The 27,286-nt window shown below is 52.5% G+C and overlaps 1 protein-coding gene across 1 annotated transcript; it reads left to right on the top strand.

Moving 5' to 3' along the window:
• The first annotated feature begins 128 nt into the window (after nucleotides 1–128).
• On the top strand, nucleotides 129–26,568 carry Amz1 (archaelysin family metallopeptidase 1). The gene is made up of 8 exons (XM_032886918.1): nucleotides 129–217; nucleotides 423–523; nucleotides 14,168–14,694; nucleotides 17,400–17,567; nucleotides 21,667–21,795; nucleotides 22,052–22,221; nucleotides 22,574–22,750; nucleotides 25,213–26,568. Exons 3-8 carry the CDS (start codon nucleotides 14,391–14,393, stop codon nucleotides 25,768–25,770), a joined length of 1,506 nt encoding a protein of 501 aa, XP_032742809.1. The 5' UTR covers nucleotides 129–217; nucleotides 423–523; nucleotides 14,168–14,390; the 3' UTR covers nucleotides 25,771–26,568.
• The last annotated feature ends 718 nt before the right edge of the window (nucleotides 26,569–27,286 follow it).

The raw sequence follows: 27,286 nt of genomic DNA, 5'->3' as shown, positions 1-27,286 counted from the left end.
TGCCAGGAGCGGAGGACATAGAGACCTCCCATCTCGCCCCCTCTGTAGGACCCTCTTCCCCACACACATCAGTTTCTGTCAGAGCCAAGATGTGTCGCCATGGAAACTGCTTGGCAAATGCTGGCAGGCAGAGGCGGCCAGCAGCGCTCACACTACCCAGCTCCCGGCACCCGTTGAAGTGACACGAGCGTGCCTGGCGGTGTGTGGCATGTGTACGGTGAGTTAGGGCTTGGGTAGGCACGTAAGTGCTTGCATGAGGCATGTCAGATGTGGTCCGGGAGTGTGCGCTCTTGTGTGTGCATACATGTGCATGTGTGTCAACAGAGGGAACTGTGCCTGTGTGCATGCGCTCTGGGTGTTATGGCTGCTGGGTGTGCATAGAATTGGGAAACAGAGGACTGACTGGGATATGTGCACTACAGGCTAGGCATCGCTAGGTGCTGAGAGACCAGACCAATGCGCCCTGTGGTTGCTGTCCCCACCCTCAACGTGGACCTCCTGGCCAAAGACAGCCACTACTCAGGTAATTATTCCGTCTGCAGGAGTGCATGACTGGAGGGCTTCTGGGAGGAGGCAGCTACTGGGCCTGAAGCTTACATACTGGACAGGAGTCAGCCAGGTGAAGGGGAGAAGGCGGATCTGGGTGGAGAATTTACCTGAGTAAGGCCTGGAGTCCGAGCGATGAAGAGAGACCGGAAAAGAGGAGAGACAGCCAGCAGGGCTGAACATGGTGGGTCCGTCCGCATTCCAGTTTAAAAAGCCCATCTTCCTAGAGTGGGGATGCTAGAGGAAGCACCCACAGAGGTGACCTGTGGAGTGGGAGGACAAGCGGCTGGAACAGACAGAGCTGGTGGAGATGCACTGGGGTGAGCCAGGTGGCTAGGAAGCTTCGATGCCCCGGGGACAAGAGGGGGCTTTCCCGTGAGACTAAGGGATACCTGAGGATCTCACCGTGCAGCGGGCTGGGACTGGAACAGAGAGAGGTCAGGTGGAGCCAGTTTTGCTGGGCAGTCGGGGGGATGGGGGTGGGGAATATTTGGTGGTTGACCAGATGTTTGAAAGTAATTGTAAGCCTGTGGGTGGGGCCGAGGAGTGTCTGGGAGGCTTGCAACCTCCACAGTGTGAGACCGTGTAAGAGGAAGTTTGGGTCCCCAGGCCACCTCTCCAGGATCTAAGGACAGTGCCATGCCCTCCAGGTGCTACTGAGTCTCTATTCTTGTACCCCACCCCACAGCTCTTTTACCTATGTGGGGGATGAAGCTAGTTTGGTGACCCCACCCTCCAGGTACCTAGAGCCACCAGAAGCCCCAGGCCCAGAGTGTTACACGGGCTCCCAGGCCAGTGCCCATGGTCTCCTGAATGAGCTTTTCTGGGTTCCCAGAAGGGAATGCTCGTGCCTCATCCTGCTGAGGTGACAGGGACAGATGTCGCTGGGCACATGGTGGACATGAGGACCAAACCTCCATCTGAAGGTCTCACTCAGAGCCCCTTTCCAGGAGTCTTCCCACATTGGAGGCTACCTGGGTGCGGCCTGCTTGTTTGGACAATGCCACAGGGGTCTGGTGTTTCCAGGCCTGGCCTTGGCTCCTTACAAGCCTGTCTGGGTCAACGCTCTCTTCCGGGAGTCCCTTCTCTCTCTAGCATCCACTCCTATGTACTCTGTGCCTTCCCAGGGTGATGCTTCCCACCTACAAATGGATTTAAAAAGGCTTTCACCATACCAGGGCATAGCCCTGAAGCCCCTTGTCAGCCAGCACCTCCCCTCCCTGCCAGGGGGTGGGAAGAAAGAAACATGCAATGAATAAGGGGGCTGCTGTGTGGAACACCCCTCATTCTGCAGCCTACTTGGGGCACCCTGAGATGACTTGCCGTTTTATGTTATTGGTGTCCCAGTGCAGGGCTTTGGTGACATTTTCAGGCAACTCTAAATCGAGAACTTTGACAGGGACAGATGTCGCTGGGCATGCCGCAAACCCTCCTCTGTGCCTGCAATATACTTCTGTTGGGGAAGCAACAGGTGGGCTCTCTCCTGGGGGAGCTGATAGAGCCAGACCTAGGTAGGGAGAAGATAAACTAGAGGCTAGACAAATCCCAGTCTTAATGCCCACGCCCAGATTTGGTCTAGCCTTGGGAATCCCCAGGAGCTTGTCTTCATTCTATAGTTGGCAGCTCCCTATCCTGTGCACCCCGACGTAAGGCCTTTACTATTTGTTGAAGATAATTTTCCATTGATACCCCACCCCCCCGAGTCTTAGTCACCCTGGCTGCTGTCTGGGGGGAACAAGGGATCTCAGAACTGGGGGACCTGGTGTGAATACTAATTGGGCTGCTCACAGGGCGGCTTCACAGACTGATATAGATGGCTGGACCCTGGCCAGGGCCGGCTGGGCCTGCTTTGGAGCCCTGTGCACCCCCACCGTTGAATCAAAACACTTCTAATGCCTAGGGTCTTCTGTTACTCTCAGAGGCCTGGGAAGGGTCCTCAGCTGTTCCAGGATGGGATGGACACTGGAGACCCAGAGAGCTGTGGTCCCTGGTACCCAGTCCCAGCTGACCCTGGCCGGCCCTTCTATAAAATGTTTCCAGAAATATGGCTGTCCCCAGTAGACAGAGGGGAGGGCTCTTCTCAAGATGGTGGATGGGGAGGGGCACAGGAAGGAATCTTAGACTTTAGTCTTCTACCCAATTTGAGCACACCTTAAGTCTCTCTCCCTCCCTCCCTCCCCCTCCTTCTCCCCTCCTCCTCTTCCTCCTCCACCTCCTCCTCCTCCTTCTCTCTTTCTCTTTCTCTCTCCTCTCTCTCTTAGAGTCACATGTAACCTAGGCTGGCCCCCAATTCTCTATGTAGTTGAGGATGACCTTGAACTCCTGATCCTTCTGCCTCCATCATCTAAGTGCTGGGATTATGCTACTATGGCCGGTTTATGCAGCTCTGGGGACAGGACACAGAACTTCATGCATGCCACTTCCCTGCTGTCCACAGCTGGATTCTATTGCCACCATCTCCCTGTCACTTACCTGGTCCTGTCCCTCACCAACCCCGTCCCTGTCCGATGGCCTCAGTGCAAGGCAGTGGGAGCCCCTCGGGGTCCTTGATGACGCCTCATAGTCCAACCTATCATGTGGCTTCGTCCACACTCTGCTCCTAGACCTTCTGTGGATGCAACTGCAAAGCCCCAGCACATGGTTTTTTTTTCGTAGCAGCTCCTCTCCCAGGCGGACCCTTTCCTACCCTTGGTTCCAACTCATTCTGCTTGTTTATCTGGGTGGCACTGGCCTCAAATGCTGTCCTTGGATCCTGTCCCCCTCTGCATCCTCTTTTTTTTTTTTGGTTCTTTTTTTTGGAGCTGGGGACCGAACCCAGGGCCTTGCGTTTCCTAGGCAAGCGCTCTACCACTGAGCTAAATCCCCAACCCCCTGCATCCTCTTTTTCTCTGCTGGCATTCGATCTGGGTTCAGCCTGCCCCACTGCAGCCCAGCACCTGGCACACATGATGTCTGCTGAACCAAGGGCGGCCGACTGGGGACTACTACTGTGCCAAGAACATTGCTCCTCTCCTCCAATCCTTCCAACGCTTTCGGTGTGAAGCAGTTTGCTCTTCGCCCGATGGAACGAGCTCCTGTCACTGGTTAGCTTACAACAGTGCACATGTATTGTCACTGCTGCTGCCAGAAGCCCAAGGCCGAAGTGTGGGGTACACTGTGTTCCCCCCGCAGTGGTTCTCAACTTTCCTAATGCTGTGACCCTTTAATATAGTTCCTCATATTGTGGTGATCCCCAACCACAAATGCTGTCCTTTACAAATGAAGTAAGAGTATTCCACTGTTACTTCATAACTGTAATTTTGCTACTGAGTTGCGATGTAAACATCTGATATATAAAATTTCTTGGGGGTCGCGACCCACAGGTTGAGAACCCACGTTCCTGTCAGCTGCCTGTGGCTACATTGTTCCTTCTTTGCCCTATGCAGTTCAGCTGTATGCTCCTGGCTGACCTGCACACACTATGTAGACCAGGCTGGCTTAGAACCCACAGGTCCGTGTGTGCTACCACATCTGACATGTACATATTCTTTAAACAGCTTTATTGAGATGTGATTTGCATGCCACAGAGGCCACCCATTTAAAGTTGACCAGTTTAGGGGGCATTGCGACTCGCATCTGTAATCTCAACACTTGGGAGACTGAGCAGGCAGGTTGCTGCAAGTTTGAGGCCAGCCTGGGCTACACAGTGAGTTCCCTCCTTCCCGTTGTAGTGGCTGCTATTTCCTGTCTGGCAGACAGGATGGGTTGGGATGTAGAGCTCTTACCTAGCATACATGAGTCCCTAGGGTTCATCCTTCAATGCCAACAGCGGGCGTGGTGGTGTTTTCTTGCAAGCGTAGCACTCAGGAGGCGGAGGCAGGAGGATCAGAAGTTCAAGATTTGGGCCAGTGAATGCCCCGGCAATTAAAGGCGATTTGCCACCAAACCTGAGGACCCGAGTTCAATCCCTGGGACTCAGGGTGTGAGGAAAGAACTGATTCCTGCATGCTGTTCTCTCACTTCTAAATGTGCATCATGGCTGGCTGGTGCCTCCCCGCATGCACGACACATACTAATAAAAACTTCAAGGGCCTCTTCAGCCATGTGGGAAGTTCAAGGTTCCCCCCCCAGACTCCGTGAGACCTCGTTCCCCTTTTCATAAAATGGCTTCACTGAGGCAGGCAATGGTGGCCCATGCCTTTAATCCTAGAACTTGGGAGATAGAGGCAGACAGACCTCTGAGTTCAAGGCTAGCCTAGTCTACAAAGCAAATCCCAGGACAGCCAGTGCTACACAGAGAAATGCTGTCTTGAAAAAAAAACAAAAATAAAATAAAACAAAGCAAAAGTGCCTCGCTGTATCTCAGGCAGGGTGTGCTCACCTCCGCACCCCTGCTTTGTCCTCTCATTCCAAATAAGTGCCTCTGCTGAGGGCCTGGGTGAACCCATCTTTCAGGGGACCGTCTCACTAACTCTGGAGAAGTGGAGGCCTGGGGACGACAGCAACTTCTTATGGCAGTGAGCCCTACGGGTGCCTGGCTCAGAGGACAGGGATCCGTTCTACTTCTAGAATATTCTAGAGGTCTGGAGTCCTGCCTGGGGAGAGGGCAGTGTGTCTCATTGCATGGGGTGGGTGACTGATAGGCAATGGCCTAGGCTGGATGTGGCTGCGTCCAAGAAGTCCTGGCCTGGGGACCACCTGCCTTGGGGGTCAGGGGGTTCCTTCCAGTTCATCAATCTCCACTGGGGACATGTTCATCTACATTTCCAAGGTTAAGATCCGAGGTCTGGGTCTTGTAGCTCTGGTACCTTCTAGTGGAGACAAGAATGAGCAGTCCACGATTTTGTTTACGTGTGCACATGCCAGCCGGCGGTGGATCTCAAGTATCTGCCTCAATTGCTCTCCCTACTAGGTTTTTATGGCTTTTTGAGAAAGGGTCTCACGATGTATCCCCGCTGGCCTGAGATATGGAGACCAGGCTGACCTGGAACTCACAGAGATCCTCCTGCCTCTGCTTCCTGAACACTGGGACTAAAGACGTGCACGCCACATCTAGCATCCAGCCTGGTTCGTTCCTTGGTTGGTTTGAGGCTGGATCTCTCACTGAACCAAGCGGTGGCTTAGGCTCCCAGTGGTGAGCTTGAGATCACAGGCCTGGGCCTCTATGCCTGGCTTTTTCTGGGCTGCTAGGACTCAGATCAGTTTGCATACCAGGCACTTCACCCATCTTCCCAGTTCCTTACAACCTCTTCATAGTAACCAGCTTTGGGAGAGAACTTGGCTCTTTCCCCCACAGTCTTAGTTTTTGCGCTAACAGAGGGAACCAGAAAACACTTATCAGAAATGTGTGGTATTCTAGCAGGGGTTCAGTGCAGGCCTGTGATACCAGCACTTGGAAAAAAAGAGACAGGAACTTTGTGAGTTTGAGGCCAACAACTTGGGCTCTATAGCGAGACCTAAATCTTCAGCAGGAGGGAAGGAGGGAGAGAGGGCAGAAGATGAAGGAAGGAAATGGCCTCTACCAGAGAGTTTGAGGACAATCCCTTTAAGATGTTTTTAGTTGGGTGATGGTAGTGCGTGCCTTTAATCCCAGCACTCAGGAACCTGAGATAGGTAAATTCCTGTGAGTTTGAGGCCAGCCTTGTCTACAGAGTGAGTTCTAGGACAGCCAGGGCTACACAGAAAAACCCTGTCCAGGAAAACCAGAGTGGGGCTGGGAGAGATGGTTTTAAATATGGAGGGAAAAAAATATCAGAAGTTAGGAAAGAGGCCTGGTTCTAGGATTACCCGTCACCCTTTGCCTTTTGCTCTTTTTTTTTTTTTTTTTTTTTTTTTTTAGTTCCCACATTTTCTACATCGGATGTTTACCATTGATCATGATTTTTTAATCTTTTTTTTAAAAGGAAAATTCCTTTGCCCCCTGGAAATAATGGTGATGCATGGCTCAGACATTCATAGACCGCTGCTGGGGGGTGGGGGTGGGGAGCAGGGTGTTTTCAAAGAATGTAGCTGGAGAGGGTAGGCTGACTGCAAAGGCTGGTGATTTCCAATCATGAAGGAGTATGTTTTTCTGACGACACCCAAGGAGAAAGGGCGGTTAGAGGGTTAGCTGGGACAGCAATGTTTGGGTGAGGAAATGCGAGCCTATCATCCCAACTCTACCGAGGCTGAAGCAGGAGGATGGAGTTAAAGGTCAGCCTGGGCTACACATGGAAACCCTATTAAAAGGTGGCCATGCCTTTAATCTGAGCACTTCCGCTACAGAGGCAGGGGGAATCTCTGAGTTCCAGGCCAGCCGGGTCTATAGAGAGAATTCCAGGATAGCCACAGGGTACACAGAAAAACCTTGTTTGGAAACAAACACACAAAGAAACAAAGTAGCAGTCTCTCACCGGGACCAGCACTTTTAAATCAGAACTCCCAGCCCTGGAAAGGAACAGGAAGCCCCCATCAGTTTGGTTTCTGTTGCTGTGATAAAATGTCAGGACAAGAAAAACAGCATAGCAGGAAAGGGTTTCTTAGCTGACAGTTTCAGATTACAGATCACTACAGTAGGGAAGTGAAGGTAGGAACTGAAAACCACTGGTTACATCATAACCACAGCCAGGAGCAGAAGGAACTAATACATATGGGCTTGCTTGCTTGTGCTTAACTCACTTCTTTACTCTTTTTTTTTTTTCTTTTTTCTTTTTTTTCCGGAGCTGGGGACCAAACCCAGGGCCTTGCGCTTGCTAGGCAAGTGCTCTACCGCTGAGCTAAACCCCCAACCCCCACTTCTTTACTCTTACACAGCTCTGGACCCCCTGCCGGGGGAATGGTGCCACCCACACTGGGCTGGATTCCCCCCAACCCCATCAGTCAGTTTATAAGCCCATCCCCCACAAGCCGACTCAATGTAAATAATTCCTCCCTGAGACTCTCTTCTTAGGTGATCCTAGGAGGTGACAAGCTGACAAAGCTAGCTATCCCAGACTCCAAGCCTGGCTCTGGGGTAGGGAGTTGGGTGTCCTGGTCCTGCATGTCGCCATGCTGAGACCCAGGCCGGGCATGAGGTCTCAGATTTCAGTGACCCGCTGGTGGGCTCTGAGAGGAGAACAGGAGAGTCACTGCTAGCAGGTGCTAAAGTCCCCATGGGGTGGCCTTTGGGTATCCCTAGCCAGCCCCAGGGACAACCTAAATAGTTGGTCTCAGAGAAGAGCCCAGGAGCAATATAACTCCAAAATGGTTGTAGCCGCCCCTTTTTTTTGGTCCCTGGGGTGGTACACATGCACTCTCCCCCCCCCTCCCAGGCAGCATTGAAAGTGTTTGTTAAGTGTCTAAACAGGACCATGTGGCACTCAGTGAATGGTCTATACCAGCTCAAGATAATTTATTTGGCAGGTTATGAGTCTTTGCACTTGGCCAGTATGTATTGAACGCCTGCTCACTACCAGGTCCTGTTTGGGGTCTTCAGATACAACAAGAGAGATAGGCAAACCTCTGACGTAGCATCCACCTGGAATAACAGGGAAGCCTCCTGAGGTCCCTATCAGAGCAATGTATTTAGGAGGAAGAATGTTCTAGAAGAGGAATAAGAACAACACAAGAACCTGATGAGATTGGGAGGTCTTTAGCTGGGCTTCCAGTCTGTGGCTCCATCCTTGCCCCTCAGTTTTTCCATCAGTAAAATGGGAACAAACATGTTTGTTGGTGGCTGTGGCAAGAATGTTCTGGAAGCATTCAGAATACTGTTTGGGGCTAGAGATGTGGCACAGTTGGTAAAGTACTCGCCTAGTACTCGCCCTGTTGTAGGTTCAGTCCCCAGCACTGCACAAGTGGGTGTGGTGGTGTACCCCTGTAACTCCAGGTAGAGGCAGGAGGGTCACCCTTCGTTATGTAGAAAGTCGGAGGCACCCTGGTTTATGGTGTGCTGGGTTTCCGATGCAGGACCTTGTACACGGGGTTGGGGTGGGGTTTCTTGCCTGTTTTATTTTGTTTGTGCGTTTGTTTAGCTGTTTTTGGCCTTGGTTGCTTTTGAGACAGCTTCTCACTATATATAGCCCAGATTAGCCTGGAACCCTCAATCTTCCTGCCTCAGCATCAGCTGTGGGAATACAGAAACGTCCCGCCCCCTCCTCCTCCCCCTCGCTTGACTTTTCCTCTGGTGTCCTAGGCTGGCCTGGAATGTTCCAGCTTCCTCTCCTCGAGCTATGAGATGAGCTCTGAGGCACACGTTGCTGGGAGTGTCAGCGTCCCACGTGCTCCTGAGCAGACAGACATCAGAAGTCTTAGAGCCACTGGGGAGGGTGTGGCACCATTTCCTACCGCCCTCCTCTCGCACTTTCCACCAGATCCCGCTTCAGTCCCTGCCTCGCGTGCTGACGTCACACCAGCACCGGTTTGGTCCCCGTGACCCGCACACCAAGCTTCTCTGGGGCAGCTCCGGAGGGCGCAGGGCTGCGAGGTAGGGGGCGCTCAGAGAGCAACCACAGGCGCGGGGACCTGATGGCCGGGGTGGGTGTGGGTGGCGCTGCGAAGTGGAGATTCCAGCAAGCGCAAGTCAGGGGGACGTCCGGGTGGTGGTGGCTGCGTCCCCCTATGAGGGAGACCATGGGATGTACTCGGTGTACTTGGATAGAGGTTTTGGCGAGCCTTGGTGACTGGGATTTCATACATGTTACGCTGGTGGTCAGGTTCCAGACAGCTCGGAGCTGGGTCCCAAGGGGCAGGGCGCTCACTCCCCGCTAGCAGCTCCCCAGGTCCAGGTAACAGCTCTGTCATCTTCAGATGGGGGTTATGAGGCTTTGGGAAAGCCCTTGAAGGATTTCCCAGCTAGGACCGGTGGACTGTTGTGGGATGCCCCGCAGAGAGAGTCAGGGGAACTCTCTGGCTACCGGGCTGCTCCCTAGCCTGTGTCTGGGAGGGGCATGAGTGACCGCCAGGTGATGTCACAGCTCCAGGAAGGTAAAGCCACCTGTCAATCCAAACAACTGGCTCAGGTAGACTCCGCCGAACTTGTCCCAAGCATAGCCGCTTCACTGACTGGAGGGAAATTGGGTTAGAATTTGGGGCTCACAAGCAAGGGTGGGGGTGTCTGCACGGGGGTTGGGGCGAGACCTCCCCATGCTGTCTAAGCTCTTCCCCCCTCCCCAACCCCTTTGCATCTTGCATTTCCTTCTCCCTGAGGCTGCTCAAATCGCCTTCGAGATTTGGCCCTCAGTAAATGAACCGCTGCAGCTGCTGGGCGTTTTCTGTAGTCTCCAGAATAATAAGAAACAGAGCGTGATTCTTGTCTAAAAGCCAGGCCTCTGCTGGATGTTCTGATGGACGCTGAGGCAGGAGGATTGCTGCAAGTCTGAGGGCAGAAGGGGATACAGGCAGAGGGTGCTACATCACTGCCTTTGTCTAGAACAGCAGTTCTCAACCTTCCTAATGCTGCAACCCCTTTAATCAGCTCCTCATTTTGTGGTGAACCCCCCCCCCGCACACACACCCCACCTCCGACCAAAAAGTTATTTTTTTTTTCTTTTTTTTCCGGAGCTGGGGACTGAACCCAGGGCCTTGTGCTACTGAGCTAAATCCCCAACCCAAAAAGTTATTTTTGTTGCTGCTACTTCATAACTGGAATTTTGCTACTCTTATACTTTGTAAATATCTGATATGCAGGCAGCCTGATGTGCTACCCCAAAGGGGTTGCACCCCACAGGTTGAGAACCATTGGTTTAGAATCATGCCAGGAGTTCCTGCTTCTCCCTGTGACCTACAGCCAATCGCTATCGTTTCTGTGCCTCAGTTTCCCTATGTGAAACGGTAGTGTCTGTAGCTCTGTGGGATGCAGGCAGGCTACTGGACAGAACTGCCGTATCATTAGCAGAGGCTGGCAGCAGACCGTGACAGACACGGAGGACAGCTAGGGACCATCTTGGAGGTTTTTTTTTTTTTTTTTTTTTTTTTTTTCCAGAGGATAGCATGGCTGAGAGGATGGGGCGGGGGAGGCGGTCCCTCACAGTCCCTGAAGCTTCTTTTGCGGCTGCTTTGGCTGCCAGGACTACTTCCTCCTGTAGCTTCAGCCTCTGTGTGAAATGTGGTCTTGTGAAGACTGGCCGTGCAGGGTGGAAAAACTGAGCTAGTAGCCGAGAGTGGGGAAAGGAGCGTCCTCTCAGAACCCCAGAAGGTGAATATGGTCACACAGCCTGCCTGAGAGGAAATGCTATCTGTGTAGACATCCGGGCTACTAGACCTCAGAGAAGGCCATGAGACGGGACAGAGGGGCTTGCTTACTCTGGTGCCCAACTCAGACCTTGTCAAAACCACCTCAGGTCCATGTTGGAAGGTGAGTCCTTTGGTGGTCACTATCCCCTCCCCCCATATCCCATCATGCTCTGTTGCAACTTGTTTGGCTTGCTTTTGTTTTCTTCTAGGGTTTTTGTTTGTTTGTTTGTTTTTTGTTTTTGTGAGATAGGGTTTCATTATATAGCCCAGGTTAGCCTTGAACTCATGGTGATCCTCCTGCCTCAGTCACCCAAGTATTGGATTTGCAGGCATGACATACAGCATCCAGTGTCTTCTGGAGCTGGTGTGCCCCATTTCTTCAAGCCTTGGTTTGGGGGTCGGGGGCTGTCTTGTGGCGCTGCACACAGAGCAGGTGTCAGGGCGCTTCCCTGGTCTGGCTTCCTCCTGCTGGGCTTCTCTGAGCATGCTCATAGGTACGCCACAGCCCTTGTGAGTAGGTTGCAGGGGACAGACCTTGAACAGTGTGACTGGAATGGCATGGCTGAACCATGGTCAAAAGCAAGCACTTGTCATCCCGGTGTATGTAACATGCATGTAAGTTCAGCATGTAGGAGGTTAATGTGGGAGGCTCTTGGTCCAGCCTGGGCTACATAGCGAGACCCCGTCTTTGCTTTCACAGGAGTGTTTGGCAGCAGCAGGGACCCTGACTAGTATGTGTGGGGGTAAAAGAGAATTGGGTGCCCATGGTGAAGACCCTATGGGCAACAGTGGTTCCACGAGTCAGAATTAGAGGGAAGGAACTAAGTCAGAAGTCTGGATCCAAGCAAGCCATGCAGGCTTTGAAACATGGCTTTGCCTTTCTGAGCCTCAGTTTATTTAGCAATAGGATGGGTAAATATGATATCCACACTTTAAGATTGTTACAGAGATTGAATGAAGTGTTGGATAAAGACGGTCTTGGGCTGGGGAGGTAGCTCAGTGGATGTTATACGAGCCAGCGGGCAGGAGTAGCAGCCCACATCTCTAAGCGCAGCACTGTTGGGGGGAGGTTGAGATGGGAGGCTCCTCAGAGCTCGCTGGACAGTCAGTCTAGCTGAACTAGTGAACTCCAGGTTCAACAAGACACCCTATCTCAAAAAACAATGTGGCAGGTGATTGAGGAGAATGCCTATGTTGACTTCTAGCCTCTGCATGTGCGTGACACAGACACACACACACACATAGGCATACACATACAGAGTCACAGACACACACAGACACATACACACACACACAGGCACACAAACACAGAGACACACACATAGGCATACACATACAGATGCACACAGGTACACACACATTCACAGGTACACACAGACACACACACACACATAGAAACACACAGACAGACACTCAGATGCACATAGACACACACAGATACACCTACAGACAAACAGACACATACCCATCTCACTCACAAAGTAATCTTGAGGGATTTTTTTCCCTTCCTTTCTTTTTGCCCAGTTTTTTGAGACAAGATTTCTCTGTGTAGCCCTGGCTGACCTTGTTCTGAACTCACTCTGTAGACCAGGCTGGCCTGGAACTCAGAGATCCGCTTGTCTCTGCCTCTTGAGAGCTGGGATTAAAGGTGTGCACCACTACTTCCCAGCTTCTAAGGGGTTTCAGAGTGGTTGATGAGATGGGCAAGATGTTGATCAGAGTGGTTCAGGTTGTCTGCGATACCAGAGCCTGCTCTCTTTTCTCCTCCTGAAGAAGCTGTGAGGTAGACCCTCCTAGGCTACTCCAGAGAAAGGACACATAGGTCATTTCTAGTTACACTAAAGGTAATTCTGGGAGTAGTGGTGTGGCTCAGTGGTAGAGCCCCTGCCTAGAATCCCCCAGTGAGGGGCTGGGGGCGTGGCTCAGTGGTAGAGCCCCTCCCTAGAATCCCCCAGTGAGGGGCTGGGGTGTGGCTCAGTGGTAGAGCCCCTGCCTAGAATCCCCCAGTGAGGGGCTGGGGTGTGGCTCAGTGGTAGAGCCCCTGCCTAGAATCCCTCAGTGAGGGGCTGGGGGCGTGGCTCAGGCCTAGAATCCCTCAGTGAGGGGCTGGGGGCGTGGCTCAGTGGTAGAGCCCCTGCCTAGAATCCCCAGTGAGGGGCTGGGGCTTGGCTCAGGGATAGGGTTTACTTAACATACATCAGGCCATAGGTTCCATCCCTAGCACTGAAAGAAAGACAGACAGACAAGCTGAAGTAGCTACAGCCTTAAAGCATAATTCAGAGGTCACCCTAAGACAGCATGGCTCCTGGCCTTAAGCTTGGGGTGTTGTTTGTGTGCAGCTCTGGGGCAGAGCCGGGGTGTCTGAGGAGGTGGTGTGATTGGCATCCAGAAACAAAAATAGGTCGGTGAGATGTGTGAGGAGTCAGGTGCTTAGCAGCCTGCGGGGCCTCCATAACTGTGCACTTCCTCTCCTTGGGGAGCTGACCACGCTGGGGCAGAGAAGGCAGCACCTTACCTCCCGTGGTCTGTGTTCCCACCTCACTTGACCGCTCTGCACTGAGATGCAAAGCGAAGCTCAAAACAGCCTGTTGCTGAAGCCAAGCATGACCTGATAAAAGCACTCCCACGCCCATGTTCCAATCTTCACTCCCTGGGAGGGAGGACTCTGGTAGACAGTGAGTACCACAGCTTGTAGTCCCTCTGTCTGTCTTCCTGGCTGCTTGCCTCCAGGTCCAGTTTGCTGTGGCCAGCATGCTGGCTCCTGACTGTTAGAGCTGTCTAGAAATTACGTTCTTCCCCAGAAGACAGCCCCTGGATGCACACGGGGCTCCCTCAAGGAATCCTATGGTTTGGAAGGAGGGCCTGGGTGGCTCTGTGAGGAGGCAGGGTTATCTTGTGATCGTAAAAGGCAGAAGGAGCAGCCTCTGCCTTTCGCGAAGGAACCCTCCTAGCTTTGAAGGGTAGATACCTCTTTATATACCCCTTGCTTCTGAGGGCTCAAAGAGTTGGAATCCCTTGGATATGTATCTCTGTGAGGAGAGAAGGCACCTCCGTGCTCAGTTCTGGGACAGGAAGATGGCTCAGTGGGTAGAGCACTTCCCACACAAGCATCTGAGTTTGGGTCCAAATAACCATGTGAAGACTAGCGTGCACATCTGTGGGCCTGGTGATCAGCCAGTCTGGTTTTTAAGCTCCGGGTTCAGTGAGAGACTTTCGAAAAGTTAGGTGGACAGCAATAGATTTGACGTCAACCTCTTCCCTCCTGCCCCCAACGCACATGCGCGCACGCACGCACGCACGGCCACACCCCTTCCTAGTTGATTTAGGGAATGGTACCTTCTAGTGTAGATGAGATCATTCTGACTCCAGTTCACAGGAAAACGGCCTCTTGTCTAAGAGATAGTCACCTGTGCTCAAAGCAGTGACTGTTGGCCTCGTGTGTCTTCCGCAGGGGGTCAGCAAGCTTTCCTCACCTTGCTGAGAAATTCCAGAACAAGGCAGAATTAAGCCTCACTGTCTCTCAGTCCAGTCTCCATCTCCTGGAAGCTCTGAGCAGCTACTCAGCTACTCTGTAAGCTCAAGAGAAGGTTCTACAGGAGACCGTGGCTGTCCCCTGGGAGATTCATGGCCCGGAAAAGGAAATCAAAGGAGTGGCCAAGAGCCAAACACACACCATGGTGCAGTGCAGACCACCGCAGGAGTTCAGCTTTGGGCCACGGGCCCTGAAGGATGCGCTGATCTCCTGCGATCTGGCTCTGAAGCAGCTCTACACCTCAGCCTTCTCCCCGTCGGAGAGGCTCTTCCTGTCTGAGGCCTACAACCCTCACCGGACTCTCTTCAGCACACTACTCATCCATTCAGCCTTCGACTGGCTCCTAAGCCGTCCAGAGGCTCCTGAGGATTTCGAGACCTTCCATGCTTCTCTGCAGCTCCGGAAGCAGAGCCTGGCCCGGAAACACATTTACCTGCAGCCCATAGGTAGGAGAAGTGGGCCAGAGTCATCAGGACTCCTGGGTGTGTCGTTCACTTGTTGAGCACCTGCCTAGAATCCCCCAGTGAGGGGCTGAGGTGTGGCTCAGTGGTAGAGCCCTTGCCTAGAATCCCCCGGTGAGGGGCTGAGGTGTAGCTCAGTGGTAGAGCCCCTGCCTAGAATCCCCCCGTGAGAGGCTGGGGGCGTGGCTCAGTGGTAGAGCCCCTGCCTAGAATCCCCCAGTGAGGAGCTGGGGCGTGGCACAGTGGTAGAGCCCCTGCCTAGAATCCTCCAGTGAGGGACTGGGGTATGGCTCCGTGGTAGAGCCCCTGCCTAGAATCCCCCAGTGAGGGGCTGGGGGCGTGGCTCCGTAGTAGAGCACCTGCCTAGAATCCCCCATGAGGGCTGGGGGTGTGGCTCAGTGGTAGAGCCCCTGCCTAGAATCCCCCAGTGCCTAGAATCCCCCAATGAGGGCTGGGGGTGTGGCTCAGTGGTAGAGCCCCTGCCTAGAATCCCCCAGTGAGGGACTGGGGGCGTGGCTCAGTGGTAGAGCCCCTGCCTAGAATCCCCCAGGGAGGGGCTGGAGTGTGGCTCAGTGGTAGAGCCCCTGCCCAGATTCCCCAATAAGAAACAGCCCATGCAGAACTGGCTTGAAGGAGATAGTCTGGGGTCAGCTAGGTCCTCAGATTGGCAGAGTGACTTGTCTTTTTAGCATCCCCCTACCCTCGTCTATACTGGTTATTTAGGTGTGCGCTCCCAGTCCTAGCCATGGCTTGGCCATAACACACACTGCCCTGGGCCCCGTGCTGGGTGCTCAGAGGAATACTCATTTTATCAGCTGGAAAGCTGAGGTTGGGGCTGTCTCTGGCTCGCCTGGTGGTAGAGCTGGATTCTGGAGGAGGAGGAGGGTCTGAAGGCAAATCCGAATTGGCCTCATGCTCTCTTAGAAGACACAGGACTGGACGTGGAGAGACCTTAGGGAGCCCCAGTGAGTCCCTCCAGGTCTCTTCATCAGGAAGAGACTGGCAGAGTTGGAGCAACCCGGGCTTAGAAAACGCCTCAGCCAGAGATGCTAGGGAGGAATGAGGGGCAGTCTGGGCCCTGTGTTCTGGGTATACCCAAGTTAGGAGAGTCATGCCCAGCAGAGGGCCACACGTATGGCTGTTAGCTTCAGAATGGGGGATGAAGGGTACTGGTCTCCGAGACACTGACATACCCTGCTTTTCCTGGCCCTTAGAATGGCACCTTAGTGGCCAGTCTGGGTTTTCTTTTCTCTTTAAAAAAAAAAAAGATTTATTTATTTATTATATATAAGTACACTGTAGCTGTCTTCAATCATCAGAAGAAGGCATCCGATCTCATTTCAGATGGTTGCGAGCCACCATGTGGTTGCTGGGAATTGAACTCAGAACCTCAGTGCCGTTAACCACTGAGCCATCTCTTCAGCCCCAGCCTGGGTTTTCTGCAGCCGTTTAGGATCAGAGCGTTATGGGCCCTGTGGTTTCTGATGGCCAGCACCACAGCCTGCAGAGTGCTCACGCCTGCTTTAGAGTCAGTCACTCCGTCCACGTTATCTGCTGGGTCTTTGTAGGAGGACTAGGTTAGACCTAGAATCTGTCTTTCTTCTCCCTTCCCTCCCTCTGTCCCTCCCTCTGTCCCTCCCTCCCTCCCTCACTCCCTCTCTCCCTCCCTCTTCTTTTAGTTCTTTTTATTTTTTTTAAAAGATTTATTCACTTATTATATATAAGTACACTGTAGCTGTCTTCAGACACACCAGAAGAGGGCACCGGATCTCTTTACAGATGGTTGTGAGCCACCATGTGGTTGCTGGGAATTGAACTCATGACCTCTGGAAGAACAGTCGGGTGCTCTTAACCGCTGAGCCATCTCTCCAGCCCAGTTCTTTTTATTTTTAATATATGTATTTGTATCTGTATGCGTGCTTGTTCACGGGAGTACGTGTGTCCTTAGAGGCCAGAGATGTCTGCTCCCCTTCGAGCTGGAGTTACAAACAGTTGTAAGCTGCCCAACGTGGGTGCTGGGAATTGAACTTGCATCCTCTACAAGAGTGGTATGTGCTCTTAACTGTTGCGCCGTCTCTCCAGCCCTCTCACTATATTTTTGATACGGGGATTTCATGTAGTCTGAGCTGGCCCTGAACTCATTATTTAGCCAAAGATGACCTTAAACTCCTGACCCTCCTGATCCTCCTGCCTCCACGTCCTGAGTCCTGGGGTTACAGATGTGCACCACCATGCCCAGTTTTACAGGGATGAGGTCGGGTCACATGCATGCTTGGTAAGCATTCTACCAACTGAGCCACACCCCAGCCTCCAAGCCTGGGTCTCTAACAGCTTTGGAGACCCTGCACCCACTGACCCATTTCCATCCTAGATCTGTGCCCTGTCCAAGTAGCCTAGGATGAGCTTGTGCCCCTCCCTCTGGTGGCTGCTCCCCCCCACCCCCCATGTCCTGACTCATCACTAACAGCTGGTGCCTCTCAGCTCTAGCCAGGCTGTTTCTCTTGGTGTAGCACGGGCCAGCTTCTACCGATGTAGGCTGCCCTCTTGTGGCCACTTCCATGCCTACCCGGAGTTATCACAGGGGGCTGCCTGCCCAGTCAGGAGACTGGCTTTTTTCACCCACAGGGCCAGCATGGGTGGGCCCATTGGGCAGGAGGCCACATCAGGCTGACGGGCTCTTGTGCTGTTAGATCTGAGTGAGGGGCTGGCAGGATGCCCCCTGCTGGACCACCTTCGAAGCTGTGCGGAGGCTTTCTTCCTGGGCCTTCGAGTTAAGTGCCTGCCCTCTGTAGCCTCTGCCTCCATTAACTGCTGCTCAAGACCCGCTCGGGACACCGATGGGCTCCAGCTTCACACAGGTAAGTGAGGCGAGCTGTGGGGATAACCTGGGGCTCTGCCGTGCAGCTGAAGACCCTTCTGGAAGGAAAAGTTGGGAGGAAGGAGCCCTGGGAGAGGGAAGGAACCTTTCTGATGTTTTTTGTTTATGCAGGCGCATGCGTGCATGGTGTGGTGTGTGTGTGGAAGCCAGAGGACAACCTTAGATATCGGTCCTCAGTAGCTGTCCACCTTGTTTTATGAGGACAGGCTCTCTCACTGGTTTGGACCTCGCTAAACTGACTGGCCAGTGAGCCCCAGGGATGCCGCTGGCTCTGCCTCCCCAGTGCTGGGATTAAAATCACAAACTCCCGAGACTGACTGACTTAGATAATTAAGACCTTAACAGTTGTTCACTTTCTTTTACGTGTGTTGGCCTGCGTGTAATGGATCCCTGGTGCCTGTAGAGGTCAGAAGAGGGCCTCGGATCCCCTGAAACTGGAGTTCCTGACTGGTGTGAGCGGCCATGTAGGTGCAGGAACCGAACCTGGGTCTTCTGCAAAAGCAGCTGGCACGGGGTTGGGTATTTAGCTCAATGCCAGAGGGCATTGTAGACCCTGGAACTTGAGTTTCAGGAGGTCATGAAACTCCATGAGGGGGCAGGGACCGAGCCACACCCTCTGCTCCTTTGTGGGCATGTAGCCCAGGCTGGCTTTCACCTTGTCATCCTCCTGCCTCAGCTCCCGGCTTGAGTGCACAACAGTGCCCAGAGACTTCCTAGTTTTGGTCATTAGTCCAAGGCTTTCTGAAAAACATTCCTAGGGAAATCTTGGTCCTGGGGTAGTCTTCCTTCATAAGGGTCTTCTCTCCCCCGCCCCCCACAGCTATGCATGATGAAGGAAGGCATGGTTCTTTCTGGGCTGTTCTGTGACCCTTGGGGAGGGGGGGGAGCCTGCATCCTGTGTTGGGTGCAGGAGCCTAGTGCAGCGGGTGGAGTAGGGCACTGGCTCCAGGGTCTGTGTCCTACCTTTGGAACAGCCCGGCTTCACTGCACTGTGGGCCGGTCTTCTCCTGGCCCTGCTTTCTCAGCAGGTATCTGGTTCAGGTAATTCATTGAGGTCAGCTGAATAGTGCAGAGCTCCTAGCCTACTTACTCAGGAGGCTAAGGCAGGGGGATTTAAAGTTTGGGTTTGTCTGGGCTGTAAAGTGAGTTTGAGACCAGCCTAGGCTATGTATGAAGACCCTGTTTAACAAGTAAAATGAGGGGCTGGGGTGTGGCTCAGTGGTAGAGCCCCTGCCTAGAATCCCCCAGTGAGGGGCTGGGGTGTGGCTCAGTGGTAGAGCCCCTGCCTAGAGTGCTCCAGTGAGGGGCTGGGGGTGTGGCTCAGTGGTAGAGCCCCTGCCTAGAATCACCAGTGAGGGGCTGGGTTGTGGCTCAGTGGTAGAGCCCCTGCCTAGAATCCCCCAGTGAGGGGCTGGGGTGTGGCTCAGTGGTAGAGAACATGCATAGCACATGCAGAACCCTGTAAACACTGAAAAAAATGTTTGTATAGTAGCTTTGTTTACATGAAATATTCTGTCAAAAATCAGTTTGCTTCTTTTTTGTTTTACAATTTTGAGAGTTATTTTATTATTTTTTTCATTTACTTATTTAATTTTGAGACTGGGTCTCAGTAGGTCTGCCCACTGTCTGCCTTCAGAAAGCTGGGAATAAAGGCTTATGCCACCAGACTGGCCATTTTTTTTTTTCATTTATTATCTATAAGTACACGGTAGCTGTCTTCAGACACACCAGAAGAGGGCATCAGATCTCCTTACAGATGGTTGCAAGCCACCATGTGGTTGCTGGGAATTGAACTCAGGACCTCTGGAAGAGCAGTCGGTGCTCTTAACCACTGAGCCATCTCTCCAGCCCAGGCCATTTTTTTTTTTTTTTTTGGGGGCTGGGATTGAACCCAGGACCTTGCGCCCAGGCAAGCGCCTACCACTGAGCCAAATCCCCAACCCACCAGGCCATTTTTTATTTATGTTTTTTTTCTTTTTTCTGGAGCTGAGGACCAAACCCAGGGCCTTGTGCTTGCAAGGCAAGAGCTCTACCACTGAGCTAAATCCCCAACCCCTATTTATGTTTTTTAAATGATTTTTAGACTTTTCTTTTTATATCGTACTAAAATATTAACAAATATTTTATATTTTTATAATTTTTATATTATTTTGTAAAAAGGCTTTCGGACTTTCATGTGTTCTTTCTTTTTTTTAATGTATGGGTGCTCCGTCTGCGTGTATGCCTGCATGCCAGAGGAGGGTTTGTAGATGGTTGTGAGCCACCATGTGGGAATTGAACTCAGGACCTCTGGTAAGAACAGTGTTCTTATCGCCGAGCCATCTCTCCAGCCCTTTTTGAAACATTTGAAGTTTCGTGGTTAGACCATCTCTGCTGGACAGTGGTGTGCTCCACACTTCTGTTACCAGCAACCACATCCCCTGCGCTTTGAATTGTGAACACATTCTTCTGAGTCTCCCACTCTGCTTGTCCTCCCAGCTAGGATGATCTCATGCTGGTCACATAGCCCTGCGGTTTTTACCCTCTCTGTCTCCCTGTGTCTCCGTCCTCTCCCGCTTTCCACTATCCCCTACTCCTTGCATCTTTCCCTGTACGGTCCCACCATCCACACAGTGGGCTGCAGCCGGGACATTCTCCCCGAAGACCATGCCCTTGGTGGTACCCAGAAGTCCCTGCTCTCTTCCCCTGGCCTGGTCCTGCTCCAGTGTGCTCTTTCCCTTGGTACTGTGTAACGGAGGTGGAGGGACTCTGCTCCTACTTTCTTAGCAGTGGCTGGCAGACCCAGCTGCAGCTGCTTCCCCGTCTTGTGCTGCTCTCCATCTTGATCGTCACGAAGGTGCTCCCAGCCCAACCACCTTCTCTGCCTCTGTCCTTAGCAGACTTCCTTGGGCAGACCCTTTGTCTCCTGACCTTTCCTCCTCTGCAGTCACTCCCTGGCTTTCCCGAGTCTCACTGGCCACCTAGGGCTCCCTCTTCTCCCTCCCTCTGCTCTGAGGGGTTCAGGCCCCTTGCTCTGACCTTGACTGTCTGGGTGAGCCATGGTCCTCACCTGTAATCACAGCTGTTTGAGGTAATATGTTCCCTGGGCCTAGGGACCTGGGTGTAGGTATTTTGGGGGTAACTGATCAGGTACCTGTTCCCTTCTGGGCTCTTTTTGCTCTATATGTGTGTGTGTGTGTGTGTGTGTGTGTGTGTGTGTGTGTGTGTGTATGCACGTGCATGGGATTGTATGTGAATGTATGTGGATGTGTCTGTGAGTGTGAGTGTGTATGAGTGTGTGAGTGTGTGTGTGAATGTTTGTGAGTGTGAGAGTGTGTGAATGTGTTTGAAATGTATGAGTGTGTGAGCATGTGTGACTGTGCATATGTGTGAGTGTGTGTGTGAGTCTGAGTGCGTATGTTAATGTATGTCTGCAAGTGTGAGTGTGTGAGAGAGTGCATGTGTGTGTGAATGTGTATGAGTGTATATGTATGTGTGTGAGAGTGTGTATGAGAGGTGTGTGTGTGTGTGTGTGTGTGTGTGTGTGTGTGTGTGTGTGTAGGGCCAGAGGTTAAGACCTCAGTTAGGTCTTCTCAGTCTCTGACAACCTCTTTTTTTTGTCTGAGGCAGGTCCCTCACTGCCTGGGTCTCACTAATCTGTCCAGGCTGACTGGTGTTGATCTGCAGGGATGGAGCTGTTTCCCACAAGCCCCTGGGACTGGCTTTTTTACATGGGCCCTGGGGATCAAACTCGGGCTCCATGTTTGCATGGCAAACACTATACTCACTGAGCTCTCTCCTCAGCCCAGCTGCCCCTTCCCCCAACCCCATGTGGAAGGTGGTGATGGCCTTGCTGTGTCCAGATCAGCTCTCATGACCCAGGAGACAGAGACCCAGGAAATGACTGGCCCTCAGAATCCATGGCCTTGCTCTCGAGCCAGGCCCAACACTCCTTGGGTCATCTCCTCCTCCTTAGCTGCTCTGAGTTCTGGGTCCCACCACAGATGTGGCTTTTCTACATCTGGCTTTGAGAGGGGCTGGTTCCAGACCAAGAGACAGAATGGGAGGCTCATCCACCCACCCTGACCCTCTTCCTGCAGATGGCATCTTGTCCTTCTTGAAGAACAACAAGCCGGGGGATGCATTGTGCGTGCTGGGCCTCACGTTGGCCGACCTGTACCCCCATGATGCCTGGACCTTCACCTTTGGCAGATTTCTTCCGGGGCATGGTGAGCTGAGGTCCTAGCAACCATTGCCTTGGAGACGGGATGATGTGGTCGCAGCCCACCAGTGCAGGTCATGGCATAGGTGTTCTCTCCTGGGGGGTGATGTGTATGCATGAATTTGAGGCCTGGGCAAGGGGCTGATCCCCAGAGTTGACTGCATACGGTGAGGAGGATCAGTCCTCCTGGCTGCCCTGGGCTGCAGGGGCTGGGGTGGTTTCACCCTGGGTTCAGGAGCCATGGCTGTCCCTTCTTTCCTCAGAAGTGGGTGTGTGTAGCTTTGCTCGCTTCTCTGGGGAGTTCCTGCAGGCCTGGTCCAGCATTCCTGACTCAGCTTTGCTGGAGGCAGCAGCAGGTGGCCCTGAGACGTTGCCACAGGAGGGAGGACGGACCCTGTGCTTCAGCGCCCTGGGCATGGTTCAGTGTTGCAAGGTGAGCATGGGGGACAGGAAGGACCAGAGGCCTCTTGCAAGTCAGTGCTAAAAGGAAGGAGGTCCCTGACTTTAGAGTGAGTGGTCCAAGACTAAAAGACCCCACGGTTCAAGACCTCAAAAATAGGACCCGATGGGGTTCTGGGATCTGGCTGGCTTCTAAGCCTCCTCATGCTGTGTGGCCTCTTGGAGCCATTATGGAGGATGCAGTGAGGGAGATGCTTGGATCACCATCCAGGGATCTGTCCTTACCCAAGGTGTTGGACTTCTTCCAGGGTTGCCCAGTGGGCTTGGGGATCCCTGGGTGGGAGTTACAGGATGCAGAGGCTGAGGCAAGGCCTTGTCCCCCTTAGGTCACCTGCCATGAGCTCTGCCACCTCCTGGGCCTGGGGAGCTGTCGCTGGCTCCGCTGCCTCCTGCAGGGGGTGCTTAGCCTGGATGAGGCGCTCCGGCGGCCCCTGGACCTCTGTCCCATCTGCTTGAGGAAACTGCACCACCTCCTGGGCTTCAGGCTCCTGGAGAGGTACAAGGTGAGTGTGTGGGTGCAGGACAGCCACACAGAGGCAATGGGAGGGGACTCTGTGTGTGTGTGTGTGTGTGTGTGTGTGAGAGAGAGAGAGAGAAAGAGAGAGAGAGAGAGAGAGAGAGAGAGAGAGAGAGAGAGAGAGAGCGAGCACAAAGAGCCAGCCCCAAAGGACATGCATGCACTGTTATTCCTGGGGGTGGGTGGTGGGTGGGCAGATGGAACACCCAGGCTAGTGGCAGTGGTAGAGACATCAGGCTACAGTGGGTGGAGAAGGGCAGGTGCAGAGCCCACCCCCCCCATCCCGAAGTGCTGTGTTTACAGAGCATTGGGGAGGCTCCTTTTTTACATCTCCGTGTCTTCTTTCCTTTACTTTGCTCCAAGCCAGACACTAGGGATCCTGTACTCAGAGGCAGTGCAGCCCTAGGACAAAGGGGAAGTGTATCAAGTTGGCGTCCAGAGGGGCAGCCAGCCGGGGAGCCTCTCTCGGCTGAGCTGGCGAGGAGGTGCTGCCCTCTGCTGTCAGCATGAAGTATTGCTGCAAGCAACCCCCAACCTTTATCTCAGTAGGAAGGCTCGTTTGCAAACTAGGACACTTGCAAGGCTCAGGGTTTGGGGTCAAAGGCAAATGCTGCTTATTTTTTTTTTTTTTTTTATTGAAATCCACCTTTGGTTGAAATCAAGTTAAAAGTTTTCAGTGCATGGAGGAGGCATTCCTGTCTGTGTAAAAATGAGTTGTTTTCAGTGCCGAGGCTCAACTTACTGGATGTGGGAAGCCTCCCTCCCCGCAGATATTTTTCTTTTTTAATTTTGTGGTGTTGGTGTAACCTTTAATCCCAGCACTCCAAAGGCAGAGGCAGGGGTATCACAGTAAGTTTGATGCCAGCCTGGTCTATATAGTGAGTTCCAGGACAGCCAGAACTACTTAGGAAGACCCCATCTTGAAGCAAAACAAAAAAACAACAAACAAGAAAGAAAGAAAAAAGTTTTATTTTTATGTGTATGGGTCTTTTGCCTACATGTATGCATACCATGTGTGTGTCCGGTGTCCGTGGAGGTCAGAAGAGGGTGTCAGGTCCCTTGAGACTGGAGTTCCAGATGGCTGTCAGTTACATGGATGCTGGGGATTGAACCTGGGTCCTCTGGAAGAACAACTAGTACTCTTAACTGCTGAACCATCTCTCCAGCTGCCTCTCAGTTTTATAAGGTTCATTGTTTATTTGTTTGTGTGTGTGTGTACATGCGCCATGGTGTGCATGTGGAGTTGAAAGGATGTATGTCACCAGGAGTTGAGTTGGCACCCTGGGGTGGCCAAGTCCTTGTGGGGATATGGCATGAGGCCTAGTGGAGGCTGCTGTAGGAGTTAGAGTCAGCTCAGTGTCGCTAGGACAGTCCCTGAGGATTCGGGTAGGGGACACGGAGTTAAGTGAGACCCAGCCTCAAAGCAGAGGTGGGACACACTAGTCCTTGTTACACAAGATAATAGCACATCTGAGGATGTGCTGTATCACAAAGGCGTCCATCGGGATGTACTTTAGGAAGCTAATGTCACAGCACAGCTGACAGTAGGTGGCATTTAGTGGCAGGAAATGTGTTGATTCCTCCTTCTGACTTAAAAACATTTTAACTCAGAGCTGGAGAGATGGCTTAGTGGTTAAGAGTGGTTTGGTTTCAGTACCCGTGTCTGGTAGCTCACAACTGCCAGTTAACTCCAGGTCTGAGGATCTGATGCCCTCTTGTGGCCATTTTGGGTACTACATGTATGGGGTGCCGGTGGATACACTCAGGCACATAAAATAATTTACACATAAAATAAACACATTTTTTTTTTTTTGGAGACAGTGTTTCATTAAACTGTCCTGGTACTTGCTCTGTAGACCAGGTTGGCCTTGAGCTTACAGAGAGCCGCCTGCCTCTGCCTCTCAATTGCTGGGATTAAAGGCATATACCACAATGCCAGGCTAAATATTTTTTTAAAAGAAGGAAAACAACAAATAAAAATAGGAGGAAAATAAACTTTTTTTTTGAGACAGGGTTTCTTTATGTAGTTTTGGTTGTCCTGGAACTCACTCTGTAGTCCAGGCTGGCCTTGAACTCGGAGATCTGCCTGCCTCTGCCTTCTGAGTTCTGGTGTTATGAGGATGCCTGGTGTTGATCTCTGGCCTCCACATGCATATGTGTGCACCCTACACTTGTGAGTGTGCACTCACACCTGCGTGTGCGCACACACACACACACTCACTCACTCAAAGTTCAGATTAACTGTAATTTTCATGTAATTTAACTCTTAGCAATGGCTGGGTTAACAGCTAGCTTGCCAAGTACCTGTGAAAGGTGGGCTTCTGGGAGTTGGGAAGTCTAGCTGGGCTGCGGCCTGGACTCCCATCCTTAGACCCACCTACTTCAAGAGCCCTCATGGCTCCAGCCCCATGCTCCCTCACTAACCCCAGCCTATGTTTCTTCCCACAGAGACTGCACACTTGGACTCGGGTGATGGTGGAGATGTGGTCTGGTCAAGAGGCCGGGGAGCCATCTGTGTCAGAGGACACCTTGCCTTTCAGTGCTGACTCAGGCATGGGCTGTGAGAGTGACACGGAGCCTGTCACCAGCCCGTCAGAGCCCATCACCCCTGATGCGTGGAGTCATACGTTTCCTGATGGGCCTGAACCAGTGTCTGAGGAAGGACTGAGCTCCCTAGCGGCCTCGGAAGTGTTGCTGAAACTCGGGGGGCCTGTGGATGCCCTGGAGGAATACAGACAGTGGCTGGATGCGTGCATCCAGGCCCTGGAGAGGGAGGTGGCTGAAGAGGAGCTGGTCCAGGTGGATGCAGCCGTGGATGCACTGGATCGGTGGGAGATGTTCACAGGGCAGCTCCCAGTGACCAAGCAATACATGCCCTGTGTCAAGGATAATGTGGGACTGCGCAGGGTCCTGGGGGACAAGTTCTCTTCCCTGAGGCGGCGACTGAGCTCTCGCAGACTTGCCAAGGCCAGTTCTTCCCAGTACAGCTGGGGAGCAGAGAATTAGCACAGCAAGATGGACCATCCAATGCCGAGAAATCAGTTCCTGGCACTTTTTTATCCTGAGGATACTAGCCAACCAGTGACTGAGGGTACTCTGGTATCTGCAGGGTTAAAACAAAGGTTCCCCAGAAGCTAAGGAAATGCTCCTTGGGTGCTTGACCACAGGGGCCCCCATGTTGTGTGGCTTGCAGCCTTAACTGAGATGCAGGCAGGAAGTTGCTACGTGCTCACTTCTTCCTTGCAGGAGGGGGCTCTGGTCTGTCTCGTTCCTCGCAGCCAGAGCTCTGGGCCACCCTGCAGCATGGGTTATGTGGCTGTGTGTGTATTATTAGTATGTGTGTGTGTCTGTGCACATGAGTGCAGTTGCCTACAGAGGCCAGCAGAGGGCAGCAGACTCCTAGATATCATTACAGGAATTTGTAAGCCACCTGATGGGGGTAATTCCAACTGAACTCAGGTCCTCTGCAAGTGGATGTCTGAGCCATCTCTCCAGCGCCAACATTTCTGACCTGTGTCTCTCACACAGCGGTTCTTTTCTGTGGCTAGAATGCCTTTCTGCTCACCAAGGCTGGCACAGGTGCCTTTGAGAAGCTCCTCAAGAAATTTGTGCCCTGTGAGACTGGCTGAAGTGGGGGTGATGGGGTTGGCAGTGGAAGGCAAAGGTCACTTCTCCAACCCTGAGGCTGCTGCTGCCCAGCTCCTGCCACCAGTTAGGCCAGTGTGGTGGTGGTAGGGGCTCAGCTCTTTTCTCTTTGATGACATTTTTTCTGTCTCCAGCTGTATAAACTCCTGACACAGCTGTGTTGTTTTGTCTTTGTGTTGTGTATTGTTGAAACTCTTACACACACACACACACACACACACACACACACACACACACACACACACACACACACACACACACACACACACACACACAGTTTTTCTGAAGTGACCCTCATTGTTCTCAACTATCCCAGCTGACCAGCAAGGCCAGGCACAGTCCTGAGGGAGGAGGAGGGTGGGCTCGACTCTCTCCATTGTGAACAGAGGCAGTAAGGGGAGTGTGTACATCTTGTAGGTGAATGGCTGTTCCCTTTTCATTACTGTGACAAAACACCTGAGCAAATCAACTTAAAAGAGGGAAGGGTTGTTTGGCTCACGGCTTCCGAGGTTTCACCTGTGGTGCTGGGTCCATGGCTTTTAGGCTGTGGGGAGGATGAGGTAGAAGAACATCTCGGTGGGAACAGTGTCCATGAAGCAGAGACACTCACCTCACAGAGGCCATGAAGCAAAGCGTGAAGCGCCAGTGAAATGTCTACCCTTTCTGGGAAGATTCCCACTGCTTCCCTCTGGCCAGGGTGGGCCTCCTGGTTCTTATCACTACCCCAACGCCTCCTTTTATTTTTTTAATTTTTGTTTTTTGTTTTGCACTAAGTTGTCAGTAGCCCACATTGGTCTCTTGTGTAGCCAGAGACGACCTTGGAGTTTCTTGTCTGCTTAGCTTTACATTGTGGACTCTCCCATGTCCCCTGTGTTGC

The sequence above is a fragment of the Rattus rattus genome, chromosome 16 (assembly GCF_011064425.1).
Source record: "Rattus rattus isolate New Zealand chromosome 16, Rrattus_CSIRO_v1, whole genome shotgun sequence".
Classification (NCBI taxonomy): Eukaryota; Metazoa; Chordata; class Mammalia; order Rodentia; family Muridae; genus Rattus; species Rattus rattus.
Note: the sequence above shows the minus strand (reverse complement) of the source record. Positions and strands in the feature narration are given on the sequence as shown.

Excerpts from the sequence above, each read along its gene's own strand:
- Amz1 (XM_032886918.1), top strand. The coding sequence starts at position 14,391 with ATGGTGCAGTGCAGACCACCGCAGGAGTTCAGCTTTGGGCCACGGGCC. Across the intron at positions 14,695-17,399 it reads CATTTACCTGCAGCCCATAG|ATCTGAGTGAGGGGCTGGCA; the intron begins GTAGGAGAAGTG and ends TTGTGCTGTTAG. Across the intron at positions 22,751-25,212 it reads GGCTCCTGGAGAGGTACAAG|AGACTGCACACTTGGACTCG; the intron begins GTGAGTGTGTGG and ends TTCTTCCCACAG.